Source organism: Sapajus apella, unplaced genomic scaffold (genome assembly GCF_009761245.1).
Source record: "Sapajus apella isolate SASKATOON/1434 unplaced genomic scaffold, GSC_monkey_1.0 scaffold95, whole genome shotgun sequence".
Taxonomy (NCBI): domain Eukaryota; kingdom Metazoa; phylum Chordata; class Mammalia; order Primates; family Cebidae; genus Sapajus; species Sapajus apella.
In genome coordinates, this window is record NW_022437035.1 from 6,801,774 (window position 1) to 6,828,651 (window position 26,878).

At 51.3% G+C, this 26,878-nt stretch overlaps 1 protein-coding gene and 1 long non-coding RNA gene across 3 annotated transcripts; one reads left to right on the top strand and one right to left on the bottom strand.

Annotated features, from left to right (window-relative positions):
• Positions 1-50: 50 nt before the first annotated feature.
• On the bottom strand, positions 51-14,684 carry LOC116535641 (SEC14-like protein 4). Of its 2 annotated transcripts, none has more exons than XM_032256890.1 (12): positions 14,540-14,684; positions 10,518-10,593; positions 8,258-8,301; positions 7,934-7,993; positions 7,602-7,790; positions 7,212-7,307; positions 6,208-6,268; positions 4,242-4,325; positions 3,845-3,951; positions 3,630-3,769; positions 3,369-3,538; positions 51-2,103 (listed from the first exon to the last, which is right to left on the bottom strand). In XM_032256890.1, exons 1-12 carry the CDS (start codon positions 14,591-14,593, stop codon positions 1,925-1,927), a joined length of 1,260 nt encoding a protein of 419 aa, XP_032112781.1. In that variant the 5' UTR covers positions 14,594-14,684; the 3' UTR covers positions 51-1,924. The 2 variants fall into 2 exon arrangements, with proteins under 2 accessions (XP_032112781.1, XP_032112780.1); XM_032256889.1 differs by having other exon boundaries at positions 1,903-2,103; positions 7,212-7,310.
• On the top strand, positions 3,533-4,567 carry LOC116535643. Its single transcript, XR_004262301.1, has 2 exons — positions 3,533-3,733; positions 4,208-4,567. It is a non-coding gene; the product is annotated as an uncharacterized LOC116535643 (long non-coding RNA).
• Positions 14,685-26,878: the final 12,194 nt, after the last annotated feature.

The window sequence follows — 26,878 nt, forward strand, 5'->3', positions numbered from 1 at the left end:
CGGCAGGAGGGAGAATCACTTGAACCCAGGAGGTGGAGGTTGCAGTGAGCTGAGATCATGCCACTGCACTCCAGCCTGGGCAACAGACACTCTGTCTCAAAAAAAAAAAGAAGAATTAGAAATGGGGTTGCTGAGGACATGTGCTCCTGCTGAGCTTCCAGTGTGCCCTCCCACCCTGGCTTGGTAGGAGATTCTGCTCTCACCTCTGCAGGCCACCCCTGTGCTCACTGCAATTCTGTCACTGGTGCCTGCACCTGACCCCATTTCTGTTTGCCATCCCCCGGGCAGCCGGTATTTGTGATCACAGCCCTGTGATCAGAGCCTTGGAAACCCTTGTACAGGGGGCAGAGCAGTCCTTGCTACCCGCAAGGAAACCAGACAAGGCTGTGCTGACGGTGGAAAATTGACTGTGGGTAGTTACATGGGCAAGAATCAGAGTTCAAGTCTAGGAACCCCTGGTTTTTAGGCGGAGGACGTCAAGGCTGAAGTGAGGCACTATAATCCCCCATCATGACAAGGTGGGCCTTGTGACATTTAGCACAGGGTCCTCCCAACTCCAGTCAGTCACAGCCTGCCTTGGAAGCCCAGGTGCCTCTGGCCCTCCAGATATCACTGCATCTGGGGAAGCAGCAGACAGGGTGGCCATGCAGTGCAACAGGGTCGGGGGATGCCTGTCACATCTCAGATGCAGAGGCAGCCCCTGGAGATGGGGATGTTCTGTGACTCTTGCCCGACAGCCCAGGCCATCTCCATGGAGCCAGCACAGCCATTTTTTTTCTTGCCGACCTGCTCAAACACCCGGTTGGAACAGGGATGCCTCGTGGCACTGGCTTTAGGAGTTTAAATGGTTTGCTGTTTCTAGCAGCAAAGCACCTGTTCAGGTGCTACGTATATGCATCCATGAATGGTGCAGCTGCCGGAAGAATCAAAGCTAAATGTTGGCAGGATCACAGCAGGTGTAGAGAGAGGGGAGAGCACTGGGAATTCCCGGAGACTCAGTCGTTACCCACTCAACTGAAAGGCTGTGCGTGGCTTTTCCTCTGATGGTTACCTCTGCCAGGGCCCACCTCTCCATTTCCAGTTTTCTTTCATTTATTTGTTTGTTTATTTTGAGACAGAATCTGGCTCTGTCGCCAGGCTGGAATACAGTGGCAGCCTCACTGCAACCTCCGCCTCCCAGGTTCAAGCGATTCTCTCACTTCAACCTCCTGAGTAGCTGGGATTACAGATGCACACCACCATGCCTGGCTAATGTTTGTATTTTTAGTAGAGACAGGTTTTGCCATGTTGGCCAGGCTGTTCTCGAACTCCTGACCTCAGATGATCTGCCCACCTCAGCCTCCCAAAGTGCTGGGATTATAGGTGTGAGCTGCCGCGCCCAGCCCATTTCCAATTTTCCATCCAGTGGTGGCAGAACAAACTTGGATGGGCCCCAATGTTCTGCTGGAACCAGGACCCTCACCCTTGCCCTATCTCATTACCCAGCCGCCTCCAGCTGGGCCTGCCCACCCTGCTGACCTCCTACGTGCAGAGAACGGGGCTTCTCTGCTTTTCAGGCCTAAAGCAGTGATGCCCACAGGGCCTGGGCCACACACACCCCCTGAAGCCGGAACTCCAGGCATGGGCGAGTCCTGGGTGGCTGGACCTTGTCGGGATGGATGGAAGGGCAGTTTCTGCAGGCAGGACCCATCTTCAGTGGACTGGATCATCTTCCGTGTCTCATTCTCACCCCCATTCTCTGGGAACAGGGAAAGAGGTTTCTGTCTGAATCTTCAGCATGGTCTATGCCCTGGTGGCCTCTTACTGGTTGGCCACTGTGGTAGGTGGGTCCACAATGAGCTGAGATGGTGACGTGGGACAGGTGACTCTTTGCAGCCACCTTCAGCACCACCCTGCCTGGGACTACAGGGATTGGGGATGGGAGCTAAGGGGTTGGAGCACACAGGCTGAGGTGGCTAGGGTCTTCACTGTGTTGGGAGGGACTCGTTGCCTTGAGACTCTGCAGTGTCTCCTCAGAGGCCTTGTCGGGAAGCAGCACCTCCACAGTATAGCTGAGCTTCTTGGCGTGCATCCGGCTGTAGGTGTTGTCAAAGCGCAGGACATCTGCAGTGACAGAGAGGAGATCAGGGAGCACGAACCCCGTGTATCTGCAGGAAGAGAGAGCCCTGCATGGCTGCATCCCTGGAACCCTTGGGAATGAGCTGTCCAGGATGGTGGGTGGAGCCTGAGAGCCAGCCTGTGTCCCTCCCTAAGCCTGTTGCTCACTGCCATCCCATGGTGGCTTGCGCTACATAAAGGACTCATGACAGTTACCAGCCCACAGAATAGCACACAACCAGGAAGCCTGCAGCCTGGGAACAGGATCTTGGGCTCCACCTGCAGGGAGGAGCTGCAGCCCACGGACATGCTATGCCCATACTGCGTCCTGGCCTGGTCGCACAGGTAGTAGCTCTAGGGCCTCTCCATGCACTATGCATTCCATCACACGTTACGGTGCCCTGAATCCTCAAAGCAGGCCCATGAGGAAGGCAATGCCATCCTCATTTTACGGATGAGAAAACTGAGGCTTAGAGAAGTGATAGGATCTTTCAGCGGTCACAGAACAAGGCAGGGGAGGTACTGGGATTCCCTTATCCCGATGCCCTAACCCAGGGAGGAGCCCTGCCACCCCAGGAGGAAAGGGCTGGACTACGTAAGTCACTTTATCATCTTGCAGAAGGCATGTCCTTCAATGCCAAGGTCCAACATGAACTGATGAGTCGTGCAGACTTCTCTGTCTCTACTCTCCTAAGGCTCCCTTTCCACAAAGTGAAACAAGATCATGTGTTGACTTAAGCATAAGCAACACCCTTCTCCTCCATAGGAAATCAACCTTGGGCTCCCCTGCTTCTAGCTCTGTTCCCAATAGACGTGGAAGGGCAGTGGTGTCTCTCGGCAAGCTGCTTCCGGTGAAGCTGACTGAGCTGCATCTGGCCTGGGAGGCCTGAGAGTGAAGGATAAACACCTGGAGGAAGCCACCTCTTTGGGATTCCCGGAGTGGGGTGGTTCATGCAACTGGGTGGTACCCTTGCCAAGACCCCTGACTCTAAGTCCGTGGCCTCTTACTTACCTGTCTCTTAGCCCAATGAGCCTGGTATAGGGTCTTCTCAGCTGAGCCCAAGGCCCCAGGTTCTGAACACCAGCTCTTCCCCCACAATGAGTCTGCCCTCATACCCACACGTAAGGGCCACTCATCCCATCCGTGGCCCTGAAGCCAGCTCCCCTGAAGCTTACAGACGTCCCCACACCCCTCCCGAGAGCTGGAAAGAGAGGGCAAGCAGAGGGTAGATGGCAAGGAAAATAATTCCAGTAAACCCTGGAGCTCTTACAGACGCCAGCCTTGAGGCAGGTGAGGCTCCCATCCTCGGGCACCAGGTGGGCGTTGTAGCGCTGGCTGGGCAGCACCTCTGTCATCTCCCGAGCCCTTTGCCGCTCCCCCATTTTGGTCTTCAGGAAAACTCCAAAGCCGATGTCCCCGCCATCCGATGTGAACTGCCACCTGCAGTGGACAGAGCCCCATTGGCGACCCCCTGCCTGGGCTCTGGCACCTACCCAGCTGTGCCCAGGTGTGGGGTGGCTGCCATCCCTACCTGAGCACACAGCCTGGGAACAGGATCTCATTCTCCACCTGCAAGGAGGAGCCTCGACCCACGGACTCCGTGTGCTCGTACTGCAGCCTCACCTGGTTGCACAGGTAGTAGCTCTTGGGCACCTCACCCCCGTAGTTGATCTGTGGGTGAGGGGCGTGAGTGGGCACTAGATCACAGCTTCTCCCCTCCCTCCCCATCCTCTGGGCACCCTGTACCTTGGTCAGGCACTTGGGGTTGCCATCGGGGTCAGTCATGGTCCCCCCAAACTCCGCAGGCAGCTGGTCGGGGCTGATGAATTTCGTCAGCTCCTGCTTCCAGTTGTCTGCATGGGAGCAAGAGGGACTCCAAGACTCGACAGAGGGCAGAAGGGGCTGAGCCTGGCGAGGGGACCTGATATGTCCTGGGCATGCTCCCCCGGGCGCCTACTCCTAAGAGCACCCAAGACCTTTACTGGCTCCCAGCCCGTGGTCTAGGACCCATGTGTGTAGAAGCTGACCAGGGTCAGGCCAGGGCCAGTTCCCAAGTAGAGGGCAAGCCAGGGAGAAACAGGGTCTTTAGTGTCAACCTCTGCTTCCCAGGCACATGGACACAACCAGAGACCGAATCACTCACCTCCCAGAATTACAATCTTCCTGCGTGTTTCCTCACTCATGAACGACTTGACCAAGTTGAAGGCCACGGGGAACAGTTTGGGGGCTGAAACACATGCAAATCTCCTGAGAAGCTGGAGCAGAGAGGATGTGGGGATACAGAGCCACAGTCAGGAGCATGTGCTGGGCTGGAGCTGGACAGATACGGACTCTGCCGCTGTCTGCGGTGTGACCTTCAGCACCCTCTCTAAGTCTCAGTGCAGTTAACTGGAAAAGGAAGGTGAAATAACGTATATATAACACCTGGCACAGTTCCTGGCTTTCAATAAATGGTTGTCTCGGGCCAGGTGCGGTGGCTCATACCTGTAATCCTAGCACTCTGGGAGGCTGAGGCAGGCAGATCACTTGAGGCCAGGAGTTCAAGACCAGCCTGGCCAACATGGTGAAACCACGTCTCTATGAGAAATACAAAAATTAGCTGGGCATAGTGGTGCATGCCTGTAATTCCAGCTATTCGGGTGGTGGTGGCATGAGAATTGCTTGAATCTGGGAGGTGGAGGTTGCAGTGAGCCAAGATTGCACCACTGCACTGCAGCCTGGGTGACAGACTGAGATTCTGTCTCTAATAAATAAATAAAAATCGGAAAAAAAAGGTTGTCTCCCCAGCCCAGTTGTAAGGAGTTGAGCACAACTAGGTTTAGCAATGCTGATTCCCCAATAGTATCTCTTCCTTTCCACACTCCAGGCTGTCTGAAATCTTCTCGGGTGTGACATTTACATTAGACCTACTGTCCGCCCTGAATTGCTCATACTCAACTGAGCACTATGTGGGCCAAGCTCTGTGTTCCGTCTTCACACACTGTTTGGTTTAACCTCATAGTTCTCTTATGGGGAGGGAGCCACTCTATCCCCATTTTACAGAATGGGAAAACTGAGGCTCAGTGAGGTTAGGTAGACTTCAATAAAATCATAGAGCTAGTTAGATTTGAACCAGATCCTCTGACTCTGGAGCACAAGACATCACCAGTGCAGCCAGAGACCATTCCCACTCAAAGTGTGTCCATCCGCTAGCGGAGTCCATGGACTGTTCTGTTCCCAGTCCACACCGACATAAGTAACAGTAAACATTTAGAAACTTATAACTTATTTAGACTGGGCACAGTGGCTCACGCCTGTAATCCCAGCACTTTGGGAGGCTGAGGTGGGCAGATCACAAGGTCAGGAGTTCGAGACCAGCCTGCCAACATGGTGAAACCCGTCTCTACTAAAAATACAAAAATTAGCTGGGTGTGGTGGTGCATGCCTGTAATCCCAGCTACTCAGGAGGCTGAGGCAGGAGAATCACTTGAACCCAGGAGGTGGAGGTTGCAGTGAGCCAGAATCTCATCACTGCACTACAGCCTGGGCAACAGAACAAGACTGTCTCAAACAAACAAACTAAAAAGAAACTTATAACTTATTTGACATTGCTGCAACATACCAGTGCATGATTTTGTATATTACAAAATATCAGTCTGTGAAGGACTGGAACTAAAAAATAAAACCAGAGGCCGGGCGTGGTGGCTCATGCCTATAATCCCAGTACTTCGGGAGGCCAAGGCGAGTGGATCATTTGAGATCAGGAGTTTGAAACCAGCCTGGCCAACATAGGGAAACCCCACCTTTACTAAAAATACAAAAATCAGCCGGGCGTGGTGGCGGGCACCTGTAATCCCAGCTACTCGGGAGGCTGAGGCAGGAGAATCACTTGAACCCTAGAGGTGGAGGTTGCAGTTAGCGAGATCGCACCACCGCACTCCAGCCCGGGCAACAGAGGGAGACTCCATCTAAAATAAATAAAAAAATAAAAGTGAAACCAGAAGCCAACCACACAAAACCTGGTTCTTCACAAACGATGGCTGAAGAAGCCTTTAACTCCACGGCTTACCTACTGCACCCCCCATTCCTGCTTCTCCCTCCCCAGGAGGTCATCCCGGTAATGAGCTTACCTCGAATAACAATTAAATTCTTCAGAGTCTCAGGATAATTTGCTTCCAGGATGCTAAAAAACTGTGGAGTCAAGAGGAGTCTGGCTGGGGCTCTGTTCCATCACCTCCTGCCCACGGATTTCTGTGGCCTCTGATGCTGCTGAGACAAGAGGCCCCTCCCTGGCCCATCCCACCTTCCCCACGAGCACGCGCCTCCTTCTCTCTGTTATTCTTTTGTTTGCTTATTTGTTCTTGAGACAGTTCTTTACCCAAGGTGGAGTACAGTGGCACAATCATAGCTTACTGCAACCTTGAACTCCTGGGTTCACGAGATACTCCTGCCTCAGTCACTCAAGTATCTAGGACTACAGGCACGTGCCACTGCACTGGACTCATGTAAAAATTTATTATTATTGGCCAGGTGTGGTGGCTCATGCCTGTATTCCCAGCACTTTGGGAAGCCAAGGTGGGTGGATTACGAGGTCAGGAGTTTGAGACCAGCCTGACTAACATGGTAAAACCCTGTCTTTACTAAAAATACAAAAATTAGCCAGGCGTGGTGGCGGCCGCCTGTAGTCCCAGCTACTCAGGAGGCTGAGGCAAGAGAATTGCTTGAACCTGGGAGGCAGAGGTTGCAGTGAGCTGAGATCGCATCATTGCACTCCAGCCTGGGTGACAGAGTTTCCATCTCAAAAAAAAAAATTACTGTTATTATTATTAATAGAGACAACATCTCACCTGTGTTGCTCAGGCTGATCTTGGACTCCTGGACTCAAGTGATCCTCCAGCCTTGGCCACCCAAAGTGCTGGGACTATAGGCATGAGCCACCGCGCCCAGCCTCTTTGTGTTAATCTTGCTCCTCCTTCTCCTTGGAGGGTGGACTCTAGGCCAGTGGCTGGTCTGTGGAGCCCCTGCAGGGTATCCCCACCCCTCTATCTCATTGGATTCTCACAGTAATTCACAGCTAGGGCTCACAGCTGGGAGTCTCCGCCCACACCAGCCTCAAGCCAGCTGTGCACTTTACCTGCTGGTAGACCTCCACAGCTGGCTTCCACAGGTGTTTCAGGCCCAGCCCCTCCATGTCAAACACCATCAGCGCCGTCTCGATCTTCCTGCCTAGCTGCTTGGGACAGAGCCCCCATACAGGTCAGACAACAGCTCCAGCCAGGAGATCCTGGCCAGAGAGACTTGGGCACCTCTCCCCGCCTTCCTGCCATCCTACCCTCTGGCAGCCCATAGCATTTTCCAGACAAATGGAAAACACCTCACCTTTATGGGTGGCTAAGGGTGGGAGAAACCCACATTCCACCAGAGCCCTGAGTGCTGAGGGCTGGGGAAGGGGCAGGGGGCACCCTTCTCTGGTCCTGGTGCCACCCAGTAGACAGATGAGGCCCACCCCACCCCAGCTGCTCACCTTCTGAGTCTGCAGCTCACACTCACGCAAAAGCAGCTCGCAGACCTTGATGCGCTTCTGGATCATATCCTGCTTGGAGGCCGACAGCAGGAGACCCTTGGGGTCAAGGGACCCGATGATGTTGAAGTACACAGGGCAGCCTTCGTAGTCGTAGCCACACAGACCTCCCGAGTCGTACAGCCGGATGACCTGGAGGTGAGGGCAAGGTCCTGACTCGCTCCAGCTCACCAGGCTGGGTCCCTATTCCATCAGGTGGCTGGATGTGGTGGGTGGGAGGTGAGGTTGGGGGTGAGGGGCCTCAAACGGCCTGGGGGATGCTGCTCGAGGCTCACCTCGGGGGGCTGCCACGAGAGGATGTTGTCCAGGTCTTGTTGCTTCCGGAACTCCATGTGCTACAGGGACATAGCAAGAGCTGTAGGGTTCTGCAGGAAACTGGGGACACCAGGCTAGGTCCCTCTGCCCACAGTCACCAAGATCCCACCAGAGCATACCCATAGACCTAGGGATGGAGACAGGAGCTTGGGTCTGAGGCAGAAAGGGATCCAGGGAGGAAGAAAGAAGAAGCAGGAGGATGGGACAGGACCAGAGTCCCTACCCTTTTGCCACCAATCCCTGGGTGCATGGAAGGCAGGGCAGTAGGGATCATAGATGCTTACCCTCCGGAGCATGTCCTCGGATTTCTGCAGGTCAAAGTCTCGAGCTGCAAGAAGATGAGCTAAGTAGAAGCACAGGGCTAGATCTAGAAAGAGCCATTCCCTAAAAATTCGTGAGTTAATAGCTAAGGTGTCCCCAGCCTTTTCCTGACACCCCAAGAATCCATTGAGGATCCAGAAATAGTTGTTTTTTGAGACAGGGTCTTGGCTCAGTTGCGCAGGCCAGAGTGCAGTGATGTGATCAAAGCTTACTGTGGCCTCTGGCCCAAGCAATCCTCCTACCCCAGCTTCCCAAGTAGCTGGGACAACAGGCCCACATCACCATGCCTGGCTAATTTTTTTTAGATTTTTTTTTTTTTTTTTTTGGTAGAGATGGGGATCTTGTTATGTTCCCAAGCTGGTCTTGAACTCCTGGCCTCAAGCAGTCCTCCTGCCTCAGCTTTCCAAAGTGCTGGGATTATAGGCGTGGGCATCTGTGCCTAACCTAGAAATGTTTTTTTTTTTCTTTTAAAATATTTTTTGCTACAATTGGCTGTGAACTCTACCACAAGTCATGTTTTTTAAAGAGTTAAGGATCTTTAATCCTCTAAAAGACTTTGGAGAGCCCTTGAGTTCAGTTTCCAGTCTTCTTAAAACTTTCTGGAGGCTGGTCTAGCCTGTATTTGATGTCCCTCAGGAAGCAGAGACCCCTTGCCACCTGCACAGTGTTAGGGGTGGTGGGGAGTGTGGGGTTTGGATTCACACAGACTGGCGCTTTAAAGTCTAGTATTGCCCTTTTATTTCCTGTGCAGCCTCGAGCAAGTCATTTACCTTCTCTGAGCCTTAGTTTTTTTTTAATCAGTTAAATGAGAACCCTATCTTTTTCAGTTCTTCAGAGAACAACATGAGATAAAATATATAAAGTGCTTGGCCCAGTACCTGGCTCACAGTAGGTTCTCAATAAACTGTAGCTATCATGATTACCTATTTTAAAGAAATAGATATACTTTCATTGAAAACACAATGCTCTGTTTTAGAAATGCTTTGACTGTTGCTTTCTGAGACCCTCGGCTCACTGAGGACTAATTAGGGGGAGTAATTCGTCCACTCGAGGAGGAATTTGTTCACTCGTGGAGCTGAAACAATATGCAGGGTCAGAGATTTTGAAATGGAAGGGATCTGAGACGCCCTCCAGGCCTCCTCTGCTCTGATCATGAACCAGCTCCGGAAATCACTCCTGACCAGGCATGGTGTCTCACAGCTGTAATTCCAGCACTTTGGGATACCGAGGCAGGCAGATCATTTGAGGTCGGGAGTTCGAGACCAGCCTGGGCAACATAGTGAAACCCTGTCTCTACTAAAAATACAAAACTTTGCTGGGCATGGTGGTGCACACCTATAGTCCAGCTACTCGGGAGGTTTAGACATGAGAATCGCTTGAACCTGGGAGGAGGAGGCTGCAGTGAGACAAGATCACACCACTGTACTCCAGCCTAGGCGACAGGGTAAGACCATGTCTCCAAAAAAAAAAAACTCCCAATGCAACAGCTCAGCCTTGATTATCTCCCATGATGGGGAGTTCACTACCACAGAAGACATTATCATTCCATTCCTCAGCAGCTTTGACTGAACCCAAATCTGCCCTGTGGTGATTCCAACCCTGTCCTCAGAGGTCAAACAAATGTATGTAATCCCTCGTCAGTGTGGCCATTCTGTAAATATTTGAAGACAAGCCACCCAGTTCACCTGACCAATCTTTGCTCTAAGCTGTGTATTTGTTAAAATCATCTTCCGTGTCAATTCTGTCCAAGATAACGTTCTGTGATGGTGGAAATGTCCTATACCTGAGCTGCTCATCATGGTAGCCGCTAGCTGCCTGAGGCTACAGAGCAACTGAAACGTGGCAAATGTGACTTAGGACCTGGAGTTTTAATTTAAGTTAATTGTAATAGTTACATGTGGATAGAGGGTATCAAACTGAACAGGGCAGTTCTACATACTTCAGAGATTTTAAGATTTTTTCTGTATAGGTCTTGTGTCTTCTAGAATAAACTCCTGGGTTATTTTATGGGCTTTGTTGCTGTTTTGAACGGTATCTGACTTTTCGTTATCTTTTTTTTTTTTTTTTTGAGACAGAGTCTTGCTCGGATTCTAGTCAGAGCAAGGTGATTTCAGAGCCTATGTTCTTTACTTTACAGCTCCATTCCCCAAAGCCTCTACTCCTCTCCTGAGACCCTCCTTCCTTCCCTCCCTCTCTGCCTCCCCTGACCCCTGCCAGCCTCACCTCGCAGCCAGCGCAGGAGGAAGTAGTCATCAGCATTGGGCACTCTGGGCAGCAGGTCCTGGAGGTTCTCCCGGAACTGAGTGGGGGAGGAAATATGATCAGTGGGGTTCTCTTGACCTCAGGAACCACCAACCCCACCCCAGCCCTTCCACCTCATCTGCCAGTCAGCCCCACCTGGAGACCCTGCAGGGCGCTGCCCCAAACGACTTTGCCATCTGAAAAGAGGGCACCCTCCAGCCCAACATAGGAAAAACTATTGGGTCCTTCCCAAAATGTGGGAGCACCTTACATGCAGGGCTCCCATTCTGCATGTCTAAAGTGGGGCCCTGGCATCCTTATTTAAAATTTTTATTTTATTATTATTATTTTTGACATAGGGTCTCACTCTGTTGCCCAAGCTGGAGTGTACTTGCGTGATCTTGGCTCACTGCAACCTCCGCCTCCTGGGCTCAATAGATCCTCCCAACTCAGCCTCCCAAGTAGCTGGGACCACAGGCACACTCCACAACACCCAGCTAATTTTTATATTTGTTGTAGAGATGGAGTCTTGCCATATTGCCCAGGTTGGTCTCGAACTCCTTGGCTTGAACAATCCACCCGCCTCAGCTGCCCAAAGTGCTGGGATCACAGGCGTGAGCCACTGTGCCCAGCTGACAGCCTTATTTTTCACAAGGATCCCTGGGTGATTCTGATGCAGGCCAGCTAGATGGTTTTAGGAATGTTGTCCCTGATACTGCAACTTAAGGGTTGAGATTTAGAGGCAAGTTACCAAACCTCTCTGAGCCTCCGTTTCCTTATCTGTGAAATGGGGATAATAATGAACTTGTGCCAATCAAAGGAGTTTGTGCACGTAAAGCATTTAGCAGACTTGGCTCCAAGCAGGTGTCGGATAAATGTGAGCGCTCAGCCAGCGTGGACTGCCTGACGCCCTGGACAGTGGAACTTTGTGGAAAAAAAAACAGAAGCGGAGGTCAAAAGACAGGGGCTGAAAGAGAAGCCAGGAATGCCTTATCAGGACTGTGGGGGAGGAAGCGTGCCTTTTTCTACTGGCAGAGTAGAAGGATGTCATTAGCAGTTTGCGTCGGAGGCTGAGGCTTGGGTCTGAGAAAGAGAGGAGACCTCACTTCCCTGGGGACTAACAGGCTAAAGCCAAGGGCTGGGTTTGAAGGTGAATCTGTGAATCCAAATTTGGGATTAGAAACGTGAGGCTGGGCACGGCAGCTCCTGTCTGTAATCCAGCACTTTGGGAGGCTGAGGCAGAAGGGTTGCTTGAGCCCAGGAATTCAAGACCAGCCTGGGCAGCATAGTGAGACCCTTTCTCTACAAAAATACAAAAGTAGCCAGACATAGTGGCACACACACGTAGTCCCAGCTATTCAGGAAGCTAAGGTGGGAGGATCAGTTGAGCCTGGGAGGCAGCGGTTACAGGGAGCAGTCATTGCATCACTCCAGTCTGGGCAACAGAGACTCTGTCTCAAAAAAAAAAAAGAGAGAGAGAGAGAAAAAAAAAAAAAAAAGAAAAGAAAAATCAGTTTAAACAACTCCAGTGAGCAATAGCACCTGCTTTAATAATCTGAACAGGCCCCTGGCATGGAGGTTCCTGCACCAACAGCTGCAGCCTCTGGGTTCAGGAGGAAGTTTTACCTGGGGGTTGGACAAGAGTGGTGACCCCTGAGAAGCAATAACTCTGCACCCCTCAGACCCGCCAGGTGAGTGGGTTTCCTCCTTTGAACACATCCCTGCTTTGCAGATGAAACTTAGGCTCAGGGGGTGGAGAATCTTCCCCAGGGACACAGAAAGGAAGCGTCAAGATCAGGAAGATCCACCCTTGGAGGCCATGCCCCCCATGGAATGGGTACAAGTGCAAGAGAAGGCCACTAAGCAGGTGCTGGGAAGGGTGAGGAGTGACTGGGAGAAAACTCATCTTATTATGATGCCACTGGCAGGAAAGCAGTGCACCAGAGGGGCTGAAACTGAACTTGGGAAGGAGCTAGAAGAAAATGCTCCTAGACTTGGTTGCCCAGACCTCTGGGACCATGGGCGACCTCTTTCCCTTCTTCCTACTTTTCTCTTTTCCCCAAATTTAAAAAATAACAAGCATCCACTACTTTTTTTTTTTTTTTTTTTTTTAGACGAAGTCTTGCTCTATTGCCAGGCTGGAGTACAGGTCATTGCGACCTCTACCTTGAGGGTTCAAGCAATTCTCTTGCCGCAGCCTCCCGAGTAGCTGGGACTACAGGCATAGGCTGTCATCCTTGGCTAATTTTTGTATTTTTTTTAAGTAAACACAAGTTTCATCATGTTGGCCAGGCTGGTCTCGAACTCATGACCTCATGTGATCCACCCGCCTCAGCCTCCCAAAGGGCTAGGATTACAGGTGTGAGCCACCTTGCCCAGCCGCATTCATACTTTTAAATAATGGAAGAAATAAGAATTATAAGAATAATTTCTTCATATCATTTAAAGCTCTCTGGCCCACGGGCATCTACGTCATAGTTCACCTCCAAAGGCCAGAAAACCTCCAAAAATAGCTCCCACTAGGAGCACAGTGCCTGGGGCTTCCCAGGGGCCACCACCAGTGGGGAGACCCCCACCTTCCTCACCTGAGGGCCCCTCCTTCACTGGGGAACCCATTATTTCCCCTGAGGGCCCTCTTTCCCCTGGGGACCAGTCTCCTCCCAGGGTTCTCTCTCCTTCCTGGAGGGCCTTTCCACAGGGCAGAAGCGTTGAAGCACATCATTCCCCCCATAACTCTTAAGCTGCCTTTCATAGTGCCGAAGTGCGAGCCCCCATCCCCCCGGCCGGCTGTGACACCTCCTCTCCCCCAAACTCAAAGTCAGTTTCAAATCCTTGGCTATCAAAAACCACATTGTTGCTGTGATATCTAATTCCTGGACACTCTCTCCTTTCTCCACGGCTGTGACACTCCAGGCACAGCCTATAGGACTATCTCAAGGTCACCTCCCCAAAAAGACCCCTCCATTTCTCTCTCTCTCTCTCTTTTTTTTTTTGAGACAGAGTCCCTATCACCCAGGCTGGAGTGGAATGGCGTGATCTCAGCTCATTGCAACCTCTGCCTCCCAGGTTCAAGCGATTCTCCTGCCTCAGCCTCCCGAGTAGCTGGGACTACAGGCGCCTGCCACCACGCCCAGCCATTTTTTGTATTTTTTTAATAGAGACAGGGAACGCCATGTTGCCCAGGCTGGTCTCGAACTCCTGACCTCAGGTGATCCACCTGCCTCAGCCTCCCAAAGTGTGGGATTACAGGCGTGAGTACCTGGCCGCCTCCATCTCTTTTAAATAATTATAATAAAGGCCAGGCACAGAGGCTCACGCCTGTAATCCCAGCACTTTGAGAGGCCGAGGCAGGCAGATCAGGAGGTCAGGATATCAAGACCATCCTGGCCAACGTGGTGAAATCCCGTCTCTACTAAAATACAAAAAATTAGCCGGGCGTGGTGGTGTGCGCCTGTAGTCCCAGCTACTTGGGAGGCTGAGGCAGGGGAATCACATGAACCTGGGAGGCAGAGGTTGCAGTGAGCTGAGATCGCACAGCCTGGTGACAGAGTGAGACTCCGTCAAAAAATAAATACATAAATAAATAAAAATTAAAGATAGGGAAGCTTGGGCCCTAAGGACAAATCACAAAGAGAAACCAAACAAACAAATGTTGCAATCTGGGCATGAAATCTAGGAGGAGTCTGTCTACCCAAGGCTGCCCCAGCAGCAGGATGGCAGCACCACCCCCTCCCCCACAACCGGGGAACAAGGGCCAGGGCCGGTGGTGGGGAGCAGGCAAGGTCAGAAGACTGGATTCGGCCCCAAGTCCCTCAGAGATGGACTCTTGTCCCGCGCGCTGCACCTAGCGGCCTCAGCAATCTCGCGCGGATGGAAAGGCAGAACAGAGGAGCTCTCTCCGGGCTCGTTGTTCCCGTCCGTACAATGGGGGCTCCAGCCGGGTTCCGAAGCACCAGGCTGCTCGGGGCCCCTCCCCAATCCTCCCAGCCCGCTACGCGCCTCACCCTGGACAGCGCCTCCTGCTGCTGGGGGCTCAGGTCCCCGACTCGGCCGCTCATGGTGCCCGCGGGTGCAGAAGGGCGCAGGGCGCAGGTCCTCCGGGCCGCCGCCTGGCCCCGTGGCCGCCGCCGCCTGGTTGTGCCTGCAATGCCAGATGTTGGTCCCGCCCCGACGGGAGAGAGAGGCGCTGGGCCTGCCCCGCCCCGCCCCGTTCTCTCCTCCCCTCGAGGATTTTTGCTGCGGTCACCAAGGGCACCCTATCTGGGACAGGGAGGTGGTGACCCGCCCAGAGAGGGGTCTGGAGCACAACCTCGAGTCTGGGGCAGCTGGAGGCACCCCACTTCCAAGTCTCCTCACTGCAGGGGCTTCTACCTGTTCGCAGGTGGAGGGAAAGGAAACTTGCCCCTTCCCAGCAAAACAGAAGAAATAACAAACAAACAAACAAAACAACTTTTCTTATTTTTAATAAAATGGAGATGGGGTTTTGCTATGCTGGTCTGGAACTGGTTTTGCTACCAGGCTGGTCTGGAACTCCTGGCCTCAAGCAATCCTCCCCCCTCTGCCTGCCAAAGCCTGGGATTAGGGATGTCAACCACCACACCAGGCCAAGTGCTCAACCCTCTAGGATCCCCAGGGCTTTTGTCTAAGGACCCCTGAGCTCCTTCCACTGGCCTTGAGCACAGCCTGGGACCTGTCTGCTCACTGACGGATAGGACAGCTTTATGTGCAACATGGTGCCTGCCCTCAAGACGGTTGGAAGGATAAGAGGACACACCCTGGGTCAGCAGAATGCCTGCTGTTGACTACTTAGTAAGTGCTGGCTGTTAGGAATCTATTTCATAATTTTGTTATTAATGAGGCTGTCACCAGAGCTGGGAGCTGTAAGGGTGGAGATCCTGAGATGACCCAGGTGTGGAGCTCCTGGGTGAGAGCCACAGTCTGAAGGCAGAGGAATGCAAGGTGGCAGCCGAGGACTGATGGAAGCCCTGGGAGGAATGACAGAGGGGATGGAGAGCCAAGAGGACACTCTGGCTGACACAAAAGAGCCAGGTGGAGATCACTAGGAAAAGCGAGAAAAAAAGTTCAGCTGGGTTCAGTGGCTCATGCCTGTAATCCTGGCACCTGGCACTTTGGGAGGCCAAGGAAGGTGGATCATATGAGGTCAGGAGTTTGAGACCATCCTGGCCAACATGGTGAAACCCTGCCTCTGCTAAAAATACAAAAATTAGCTGGGCATGGTGGTCTGTGCCTGTAGTTCCAGCTACTCGGGAGGCTGAGGCAGGAGAATCGCTTGAACCTGGGAGGTTGAGGCTGCAATGAGCCAAGACCATGCCACTGCACTCCAGTCTGGACAACAGAGCCAGATTCTGTCTCAAAAGAAGAAAACAGAAGTTGGCTGTGTATGAATTTTCAAGAGATGGGTAGAGGGGACATGACCCTGACCTCATGGGCTCAAGTGATCCTCCCACCTCAGCCTCTGGAGTAGCTAGGACTACAGTCTCACCCCACCACACCTGGCTAACTTTTTATTTATTTTTTATTTTTTTATTTTATTATTTATTTATTTATTTATTTATTTATTTTTTGAGACGGAGTTTCACTCATGTTACCCAGGCTGGAGTGTAATGGCGCGATCTCGGCTCACCGCAACCTCTGCCTCCTGGGTTCAGGCAATTCTCCTGCCTCAGCCTCCTGAGTAGCTGGGATTACAGGCACGCACCACCATGCCCAGCTAATGTTTTGTATTTTTAGTAGAGACGGGGTTTCACCATGTTGACCAGGATGGTCTCGATCTCTTGACCTCGTGATCCACCCGCCTCGGCCTCCCAAAGTGCTGGGATTACAGGCTTGAGCCACCGCACCTGGCCTTTTTTTTTTTTTTTTTTTTTAATAGACGTGGTGTTTCACCATGTTAGCCAGGCTGGTCCCAAACTCCTGAGCTCAAGCCATTCCATCCGCCTCAGCCTCCCAAATCGCTGGGATTGCAGGCGTGTGCCACTGCTCCTAGCCTCATTAATTAATTTTATATAAGTTACATATTGAAATGATATTTTGGAATATATTGGGATAATATGTTGTTAAAAGTACTTTCACCTGTTTGTTTTGACCTTTTAATAATTTTCATTATTTTATTTTTTATTTTACTTTTGAGATGGAGTTTCACTCTTGTTGCCAGGCTGGAGCACAATGGTGTGATCTCAGCTCACCACAACCTCCTCCTCCCAGGTTCAAGTGATTCTCCTGCCTCAGCCTCCTGAGTAGCTGGGACTACAGACATGCGCCACCCCGCCTGGCTAGTTTTGCATTTTTAATAGAGACAGGGTTTCTCCATGTTGTTCAGGCTGGTCTTGAACTCCTGACCTCAGGTGATCCGCCCGTCTCCACCTCCCAAAGGGCTGGGATTACAGGCATAAGCCACTGTGCCCGGCCTGGAAACAATTTTAAAGTAAGCTATGGTGCTTAATTAATGTGGTTGATAAAGGGTTTATAACAACATGGAAACAATAACTACCAAACAGTTTGGGAAAGATGGGCCCACACAAAGTATTCTTTATGCTTCTGGAACATAAAGCAAAAACTACTCAGTAAAAGAAAAACTGGATAAGAAAAGAAAATTGGGGCTGGGCCCGGTGGCTCATGCTTGTAAACCCAACACTTGGGAGGCTGAGGTGGGTGGATCACTTGAGCCCAGGAGTTCAAAACCAGCCTGGGCAACAAAGTGAGACCCCATCTCTGCAAAAAATCAGAAAATTAGCTAGGTGTGGTGGCACATACCTGTGGTCCCAGCTACACCAGAGGCTGAGGCAGGAGGTTTGCCTGAGTCTGGGAGATTGAGGCTAAAGCGAGCCACTGCACTCCAGCTTTGGCAACAGAGAGAGACCTTGTCTCTAAAAAAAAATCTGTTTTAAATAAATTTGCTCCAACTTTTCCCCGTTTCTGAGGAGTGGAAAAAGTCATAGTTTGAAATACCAGAGGTAACAAATTACCTCCCAAGAGAGATTTTTCTTTAACTAGCACCTACAGGTACTTTCTACTTACCCGGTTATCTCTAAGGGTTTGTAAATATTATTATAGCTCAGGGCTGACCAGTGGAAAAATAATACAAGCTACACAGACAACTTCAAATCCTCTAGAGCTGCATAAAAATTCATTGTAAGCAGGCAGTGGTGACTTGCACTTGTAATCTCAGTTGCTTGGGAGGATCTGAGGTGGGAGGATCACTTGAGGCCAGGAGTTCAAGACCAGCCTAGACAACAAAGCAAGACCTTGTCTCTAAAAAAATTTTTTTAAAAATTAGCTAGAAAAAATTTACCAGATGTGGTGACTCGCACCTGTGGTCCCAGCTACCTGGGAGGCTGAGGTGGGAGGATTGCTTGAGCCCAAGAGTTTAAGGCTGCAGTGAGCTACGATCACATCACTGCACTCCAGCCTCAGAAACAGAGCGAGAATCCATCTCAAAACAAAAAATTTATTTTAATAATATATCATGCCTGGCATAGTGGCTCACGATGCTAATCCCAGCACTTTGGGAGGCCAAGGCAGGGGGGATCACCTGAAGTCAGGAGTTCAAGACCAGCCTGGCCAACAAGGTGAAACCCAGTCTCTACAAAAATACAAAAGTTAGCTGGGCATGATGGTGGGTGCCTGTAGTCTCACCTTCTTGGGAGACTGAGGCAGGAGAATTGCATGAACCCAGGATGCAGAGGTTCCAGTGAGCTGAGATCATGCCATTGCATTCCAGCCTGGGGAACAGAGAGAGACTCCGTCTCAAAAACAACAACAAAAAATATATCCAAAATATTACCATGTTAACAATATGTTAATCAATATGTTAATTATCTCATTAATAATTAATAGTATGTTGCATTCTTTTCATGTACTAAGTCTGAAATCCTATGTGTATTTAATACAGCACGTTTCAGTTGTAACTAGCCACATTTTGAGTGAGTGTTCAATAGGCCACATATGTCCCCCACTAAATTCGTGTCGAAGTCCTATTCCCTGGTACCTTAGAATGTGACCTTACTTGGAAACACGTCATTGCAGATGTAATTGTGATCATATGGGAATAGCATGGGCCCCTAGCCCAGTATGTCCTTATAAACGGTGGCATTTGGATGCAGATGGGGAGACACGCACATAGCAAGAACGTCACATGAAGACGAAAACCGAGATTGTGGAGTGATGCATCTATAATACATGTCAGGGGCACAAACGATTGCTGGCCAACCATCAGAAGCTAGGGGAGAGATGTGGAACAGAACCTTCCCCACAGTCCTCAGCAGGTACCAACCTTGCTGACACCTTGATCTTGGACTTCCAGCTTCCAGAATTCTGAGAATAAAATTCTGTTGTTCAAGCCACTCAGCATGGTCCCTGTGCTACAGCAGTCCTAGTGCACTCATAGGATGAGTGGTTGCCATAGAGGACCGTGCGGCATTAGTGCATTTAATCCTCCTGCCTGTGCTGTGCAGTCAGTACTTTACCCCGCTTTACGGGCTGGGAAACTGAAGCTCGAAGAGCCTCCTGAGGTCTCATATCCAGCAAGCAGCAAAGCCAGGACTGGAGCCCTAGTGCTCATCACTATGCCGTTGTCCTTCTGCCGGCTGAGCTCCCCTGATTGTAGGTCACTCTCATGTCCAACACAGGGCAGACATCCTCCCCTGAGCCTGCAGCACACAGATGCTTCCTTCAAACTTCAGCTGTTCCGGGCATGGGGAACTTTACTTCTAACCATCTGGGTGCCAGTGGCTTGAGGGGTGCCCTTCTCCTCTGGCCTTCCGGAATGTGGCTCACGCCCACAGTCCCTCCTGACCCATGAGCTGTTTGAGCTTTTAACCAGGAGGTCCGGGGAGACCCATGAGCTGAGAGGCTCGACTATGATGACGGCGCTGTCATGGCATGCAACCTGCATCCCACATCTTAATGCCCACACACGGTGATGCCTCTCTCCCACCTTCCAGGTGTTTCTAAAGTTTCTGGCATTGTTCATCAGCCGCAGGCCCCCTGCCGGCAGCCCTCGTTAAAGCTGGTGACCTGCCAACTGGAGAGAACTCTGTAGGGTGAATGGCATGCATTGCAGGAAGTGAGATGGGGCTTTGCTCCTGCATCAAAGCTGCATCAGCCTCTCCCTGAGGACGTCTTGACCAGACAGATGCCACTGGACGCTCCTCCAAGTATGTAGGACTTGGCTCGAGTGACTCTGGGGAGAAGGCCTGGAAGAAGCTGCCTGCCCCAGGTGCCCGGGGCAGGGCAGCCTCACACCTGGGCCTGACTGGGAGGTGGAGACGAGGCCCTAGGGCCTAATCAAAGGAGTTTTCTTGGCTCCCCTCACCAATCCAGGGTGACTTCAGGGAAAGGAGGGGCCTGGTGTGGCCATGCCCTCCCAACCTCCCCAAGGAAGGGAGATGGCCACTAGGGCCTGGGAGAGAGAGGGAGGGGGAAGGGGAACCTCACCAGCTGCTCTAAGGTCCTGGGACCAGGGAAAAAGGTGGGTTAGGGTTCAGGGGCCCTAGGGCCACACTTAGACTTCTTTCTTTCCCTACGAAAGCCAGGAGGAGGCCGGGCGCGGTGGCTCATGCCAGTAATCACGGCACTTTGGGAGGCTGAGGTGGGTGGATCACCTGAGGTCAGGAGGTCAGGCAGAGGTTGCAGTGAGCTGAGATTGCACCACTGCACTCCAGCCTGGGTGATAAGCGTGAAACTCCATCTAAAAACAAAAAAGCCAGGAGGAGGTGGGTGCAGTGGCTTATGCCTATAGACCCAGCACCTTGGGAGGCCAAGGTGGGAGGATTGCTTGAGGCCAGAAGTTTGAGACCACCTTGGGCAACACAGTGAGACTATATCTCCTCAAAAAGGAAAAAAAATTAGTCAATAGTGTAGCAAGCACCTATAGTCCCAGCTACTTGGGGGGTCTGAGGTGAGAGGCTCACTTGAGCCCAGGAGTTTGGAGGTTGCAGTGAGCTATGATTGTGCCACTTAACTCCAGCCTGGGCAACAGAGCAAGACCCTGTCTCAAAAAAAAAGGCTGGATATGGTGACTCACGCCTGTAATCCCAGCACTTTGGAAGGCTGAGGCGGGTGGATCACCTGAGGTCAGGAGTTTGAGACCAGCCTGGCCAACATGTCGAAACCCTGTCTCTATTAAAAATACAAAAAATTAGCTGGGCATGGTGGTGGGTGCCTGTAATCCCACCTACTTGGGAGGCGGAGGCAGGAGAATCACTTGAACCCAGGAGGCGGAGGTTGCAGTGAGCTGAGACCACGCCATTGCACTCCAGCTTGGGCAACAAGAACAAAACTTCATCCCAAAAAAAGAAAAAGAAAAAGCCAGCAAGTCCCTGGCCTTTCCCAAGCCACAGGGCACCAGGTCAGGAGTATATGGGGCCATTCAATCTCCCCCTGATGCTTTCTCCTACCACAGGGCCTTTGGACATGCTGCTCCCTCCCTGCACACTGCCTAGTTAATGCCTCCTCATGTCCTCAGACCTCCTGGCTAAAAGCTCAAACAGAACCCTACTCTTCTTTTTCAGGGTATGATTTTCATTAGGCATTGCTTATGGTGACAGCTTGACTCACCCCCTTAACTCTCACCACATCTGCCGCGCTCACCATGGTACCCATGGCCCTATTTTACAGGTGCAGAGACTGAGCTTCTGAGGCTGGTAACAGCCTGAGTCAGGATTTGAAACCTTATCCATCTGCACCCAAGGCCTCTTGCCCTTAACCACCACACCAACCTGGCTCCCTGAAGATAGTGTGTTCCAGGAGAGGGCTAAGCAACAGCACTGCACTGGGGGCTCCTGGAACGTCTCCTAGAGGAGATGGCATTTCAGCTGGGTCTCTAAGGTAGAAATGGGAGGAGGAAATTCTGGGTAGAGGTGACCACCCAAGGAAACTCACAGAGGTCAGAGAGAAGAGAAATATCATGAAGGCAGCGTACTTAAAAAGATCAAGGGGAGGCCAGGCATAGTGGCTCACGCCTGTAATCCCAGTACTTTGGGAGGCCAAGGGGGGCAGATCATGAGGTCAGGAGATCGAGACCATCCTGGCCAACATAGTGAAACCCCATCTTTGCTAAAAATACAAAAATTAGCTGTGCGTGGTGGCGTGTGCCTCTAATCCTAGCTACTGGGGAGGCTGAGGCAGGAGAATGGCTTGAACCAGGAAGTTGGAGGTCGCAGTGAGCCAAGATCACACCACTGCACTCCAGCCTGGTGATAGAGCAAGACTCCGTCTCAAAAAAAAAAAATTGAGGGTAGGTCCCCAAGGAACTTCAGGCCATGCTGGGGACTTTGGGCCATCCCCTCTCAGTGGTGGGGAGCCATGGAAAGTTTGAAAGGAAGAGACCGATGTGATTCCTCCTGTGCCTGGAAGATAACCCTGGGCCTGATCTGAAGAATGACCTGGGAATAGCAGACATTCAGAGCAGGGAAACTGGTCTGATGGCTGTTGCAAAGATTCATGATGGGTGTGAGAGTGGACCTTGTAGAAGCAAGCCGTGGGCAGGGAGAGGTCAGTGCCTTACCTTTGCTCCACACCAGATCTCTGTCAGCAAGCTCACTCAGGGAGTATTAAGGGCTGGGTATTGCTTGGTGCCTGGTCTGTGGACATTATGTTTTACCTGTAAATTACAAAGTCATTACAGCTGATTGTTTTGAGAATTTCAAATAACTTTGATGCAGGGCAGGCAAGCTCTAAAGTGGGGCTTAGCCTTTGGGGGTTCTTGACTTTGCCCAGGAAATAATTCAAGGGTAAGCTGGAGGTAGAAGAAAACAGCTTTATTGAAGAGGAAGTGTTGCAGCTCTGTGCCGGCCCCTGCAGAGTGGGACTACCCCGTAGGCAGGGAGTAGCAGCTCAGGGCAGTTTTGTAGTCACATTTATACCCACTTTTAATAACATGCAGATCAAGGGGTGGTTTATGCAGAAATTTCTAGGGAAGGGGTAGTAGCTTTTGGGTCATGGGGTCATTGCCATGGAAAGGGGCAGTAACTCCCAAGTGTTGTTATGGCAATGGTGAACTCACGTGGCACACTGGTGGTCACGTCTAATGGAAAGCTGCTTCCACCTCGGCCCTGTTTTAGCTTGTCCTCAATTTGGTCCAGTGTCCAAGCCCTGCCCCTGAAGCTGAATCCTGCCTCCTGCCTCACCTTGAACAGCAATAATGCAGAAATCCAGTGGTCCCCAAAATTAGCACTACACTTATATTTAAACCTATTCCTAAACATCCCACCTGAAATTAATCTGTGGATTGATTCTTTCTGTTCTTGCTTTTATATCTTCCTAGAGTGTAGTCACATGGTTACAGCATAGGGTTACAGCTGCACACTTTGACATCTTCTGTGAGTTTCAAAATTAGCACTTTACTATTTTGTTGGAGTTGTTATCTGAATAGGCCCAAATGAAACCATAAAATTGGCATTAGACATTTCTTGGTGTTACAACTCCAAGTTATTAACCAATTAACTCTACATTGCAGGGGACATGGAGCCTGGAAGCAGATTGCTGAGACCACGTTACTGCACTCCAGCCTGGGTAACAGAGTAAGACTTCGTCTCAAAAAAAAAAGGCCGGGCATGATGACTCACACCTGTAATCCCAGCAAGTTGGGAGGCTGAGGTGGGCAGAACATGAGGTCAGGAGATCGAGACCATCCTGGCTAACACAGTAAAACCCCATCTCTACTAAAAATACAAAAAATTAGCTGAGTATGGTGGCATGAGCATGTTGTCTCAGCTACTCAGGAGGCTGAGGCAGGAGAATAGTTTGAACCTGGTAGGCAGCGGTTGCAGTGAGTTGAGATCGTGCCACTGCAGCCTGGGCAACAGATTGAGACTCTGCCTCAAAAAAAAAAAAAAAAAAAGAAAGAAAGAAAGACAAAAGGAGCCTAGCATCCTGGAGTTCCTGTGTCTTCCCACCCCTGGTCGCCCTGTTGGGATCGTATCAGGACCCAGACCCTAAGAGGCTCAGCCTGCTCCTTTTGACAGAATGCACTCAGTCAGAGGGTACAGAAAGATGGGAAGGAAGGGACCCTCGGAGGGCAAGGTTAATCTCAGGAGTGAGGCAGAGGCGAGGCGGGATGAGGGCTGGATGGAAAACACTTGAGGAGGCAGGAGCTGTAGGGTGATCCTCCCAGTCCCAGGAGAGCCACACCAGTCTCCCCCTGTCCTTGGAAAGGGGATTAGGAGTTCCCTGAAGACTGAACTGTGGGAGGCTCAGCCACAAAGGTCTGCTATGGTGGTTAGCCTGGCCCAGGAAACTGCTGCCTGCCGAGTGCCAGCCGTGGGACATGAGGGTCTGGCTCTCAGTGGTGTCCTTGGCACCCAGCCTGAGGCCAAGGCCCAAGTGGCTGTGGGTCAGACAGGAGGCCCTGGGAGGTGTGGTGCAGAAGACGAATTCCTTAGCAGAGTGTCCTGCAATTCATCAGAGCCTCATGCTCAGCCGAGCCACAGGAATTTGACATCACTCATTCATTCATTCACTCATTCATTAATTCATTCGTGATGCAATAGCTACTCCATGCTGTGCACCAGCCCAGAGCTTGAGGTTGTTAGTGGAGAACTCTAGGTGGTAAATGTCAGGAGGCCCTGTGTGAACCACCAGGGCTTCATCTGGCAAGAGGCTTTTCAGGCCAGCAGCCCACCTAGCTCCTGATCAAGGGCCTATCTGTTCTTCCAGAGCAGAGACCCAGGCCTCCCCTTCCCTTTAGCGGGGGCTGCCACTAAGCTGGAGTATGCACAAGGGGCTGCCTGCCTGGCTGCTAGAGCCATCATCACCATGGCCAAGGTCGCACCCACCCATGTGTATACTGAGAGCTGAACCTGATGTCCAGGGCCCACATGGGCGGCTGCTGTCTGTCACCACTCCACAGTGCTTATTGAACTTCGATGGATACTACGCCATGGATTCAGTAGCATGCCAGTGATTCTCCCACATGCACACACCATTCAAAGGGAAGAGTCTGGCTGGGCATGGACTACTGTGGGAGACACAGGCGGGAGCATCCTTTGAGGCCACGAGTTAGAAACCAGCCTGGGCAACAAACAGAGTGAGACCCTGTCTCTACAAAACATTAAAAAATTTATTGGGGCTGGGAGCAGTGGCTCTTGTCTGTAATCCCAGCACCTTGGGTGGCTGAGGCAGGCGGATCACGAGGTCAGGAGTTTGAGACCAGGCTGGCCCACATGGTGAAACCTCATCTCTACTAAAAATATAAAAATTAGCTGGATGTGGTGGTACATGCTTGCAGTCCGAGCTACTCAGGAGGCTGAGGCAGAAGAATCACTTGAAACCGGGAGACAGAGGGTGTAGTGAGCCAAGATGGCATCATTGCACTCCAGCCTGGGTGACAGACAGAGAAAGAAAAAAAATAATAACTGTTGTGTGTGCCTGTAGTCCCAGCTAGTTGGTAAGCTGAGGCGGGAGGATCGCTTGAGCCCAGGAGTTTGAGGCTGCAGTGAGCTATGATCATGCTACTTACTGCACTCCAGCCTGGGTGACAGAACAAGGCCCTGTTTCTAAAAAATTAAAATTAAAATTAAAAAAAGGAAGAGTCTATGGAAAGTCATATAACTTCACAAGCTAATGGCAGCGGAAGCCAGTAGGTACGGAACCAGCAGAGGCTACACAAAGGCCACAGAGACACATGCCCTGAACCTGGAGCCCTGAGTCTGGACGAGGGGTCTCTGCAGGGTGAGTGAGGAGCCAGCCTCACATAGCCTGAAAGAGCAGGCACCCTTGGAACTATCCAGAAACAGGGCAGGTGGGAAGGTTGAATTCTGGGGCAGGCATAAGGGAGTCTCTGAGGCTACATGCAAGAGACCAGGGGCAGGGCTGGCCCACACTGCCGGTGGAGCTGGCAGCCAGACGGGAGGAGATTGGGGAGGGCATCGGGCCCAGAGTGCACCTTGAGGTCAGAACTGGGGGCACCTCACGGGGGCCTGTAGGGCAGCCAGGGCAAGCACAGGAAGGTGAGAGCAAGATGCATGGAGGAAGATTGTGGGACAGGGCAGCGCGGCTCCCTGGTGGGCTCCAACACAGTTTTCAGCTCCCAATAGCAGCTGCCTTCCCCCGGAGGCTTGCTGGTGCCTGTGGAATCTCATTTATCCTTATAGCAACCACTGTATGAGGCAGGTACTCTCTCACCCATTTGCCAGGAGGAAACAGAGGCTCAGAGAGGTCTGATCTCCCGCCAAAACCACACGGTGAGTGCCAGAAACAGCCCTGGAACAACCGCCTGTCTCATCTCACACACCAGGCCCTTTACTTCCCTTCCCTTCCCCTTCCCTTCCCCTTCCCTTTTTCTTCCCTGTCTCTTTCTCTTCCTTTTCTCTTTCTCTCTCTTTCTTTTACTTCCTTCTTTCCTTCCACCCTTCTTTCCTCCCTCCCTCCCTCCCTTCCTTCCTCCCTTCCTTCCTTCCTTTTCCCCCCTTCCCCTTCCCTTCCCTCCCCTTTCATTCTCATCCCTTCCCTCCCCTCCCCTTGCTTTCCCTCCCCTCGATTACCCTCCCCTCCCCTCCTCTCCTCTCATTTCCTTCTTTCTTTCTTTCCTTTCCTTCCTTTTTTCTTCCCTTCCCCTTCCCTTCCGTTCCGTTTCCTTTTTCTTTTCTTCTACAGAGACAGAGAACTCCTGGACCCCAGTGATTTTCCCGCCTCAGCCTCCCAAAGAACTGGAATTACAGGTGTGAGATTCACCACACCCAGCTGACCATGCCTTTTTCGTGTTCATGAAAAGATGCTCAGCATCACTACTCATTGAAGCAATGTAAATTAAAACCACATTAACCACAGACCTATTCAATTCGTTAATATCAAAATAACTGACAGCACCAGGCAAGGATGGGAAGCATCTGGAATGCTCACATGCTGCTTGTGGGAGAATGGTGCAACCTCTGTGCAAAACAGCTTGCCAGTTCCCATGACATTAAACGTACCCTTCCCATAGGTCCCAGAGGGACTCTACTCCTGGGTATTGATACCCTAGAGAAGTGATCACAAAAAATCTGTACATGAATGCTGATAAAAGGTTTATTCATCATCACTCCCACACTGGAAGCAACTCAAAAAGCCTTTAACAAGGGAAGGGATAAACATAGAGTGGTCCATCCATACAGTGGTATATTACTCAGCAACTAAAAGCAACTAAATATTAACACATGCGACAAAGTGAATGAATCTCAGAGGCATTATGCCGACAAAAGAAAGCCAGAATCAAAGGGTAGATATTGCACAATTCCATTTATATGGCATTATTGAAAAACTCAGAAGTGTAGGGACGAACAGATCAGTGGCTGCCAGGGGAGAGGCTGCGGGAGAGCAAGTCCTGCTGAATGGCCACGTTTCCA

What these genes read in the sequence shown, in the direction of transcription:
- LOC116535641 (XM_032256889.1), bottom strand. Translation starts at nt 14,593, where the DNA reads ATGAGCGGCCGAGTCGGGGACCTGAGCCCCCAGCAGCAGGAGGCGCTG. An exon ending in GTGAGCTGCAGACTCAGAAG is followed by an intron (nt 7,311 to 7,601) that starts GTGAGCAGCTGG and finishes CTCTGTCCCAAG; the next exon opens with CAGCTAGGCAGGAAGATCGA. An exon ending in GAATTTAATTGTTATTCGAG is followed by an intron (nt 4,326 to 6,207) that starts GTAAGCTCATTA and finishes CATGTGTTTCAG; the next exon opens with CCCCCAAACTGTTCCCCGTG.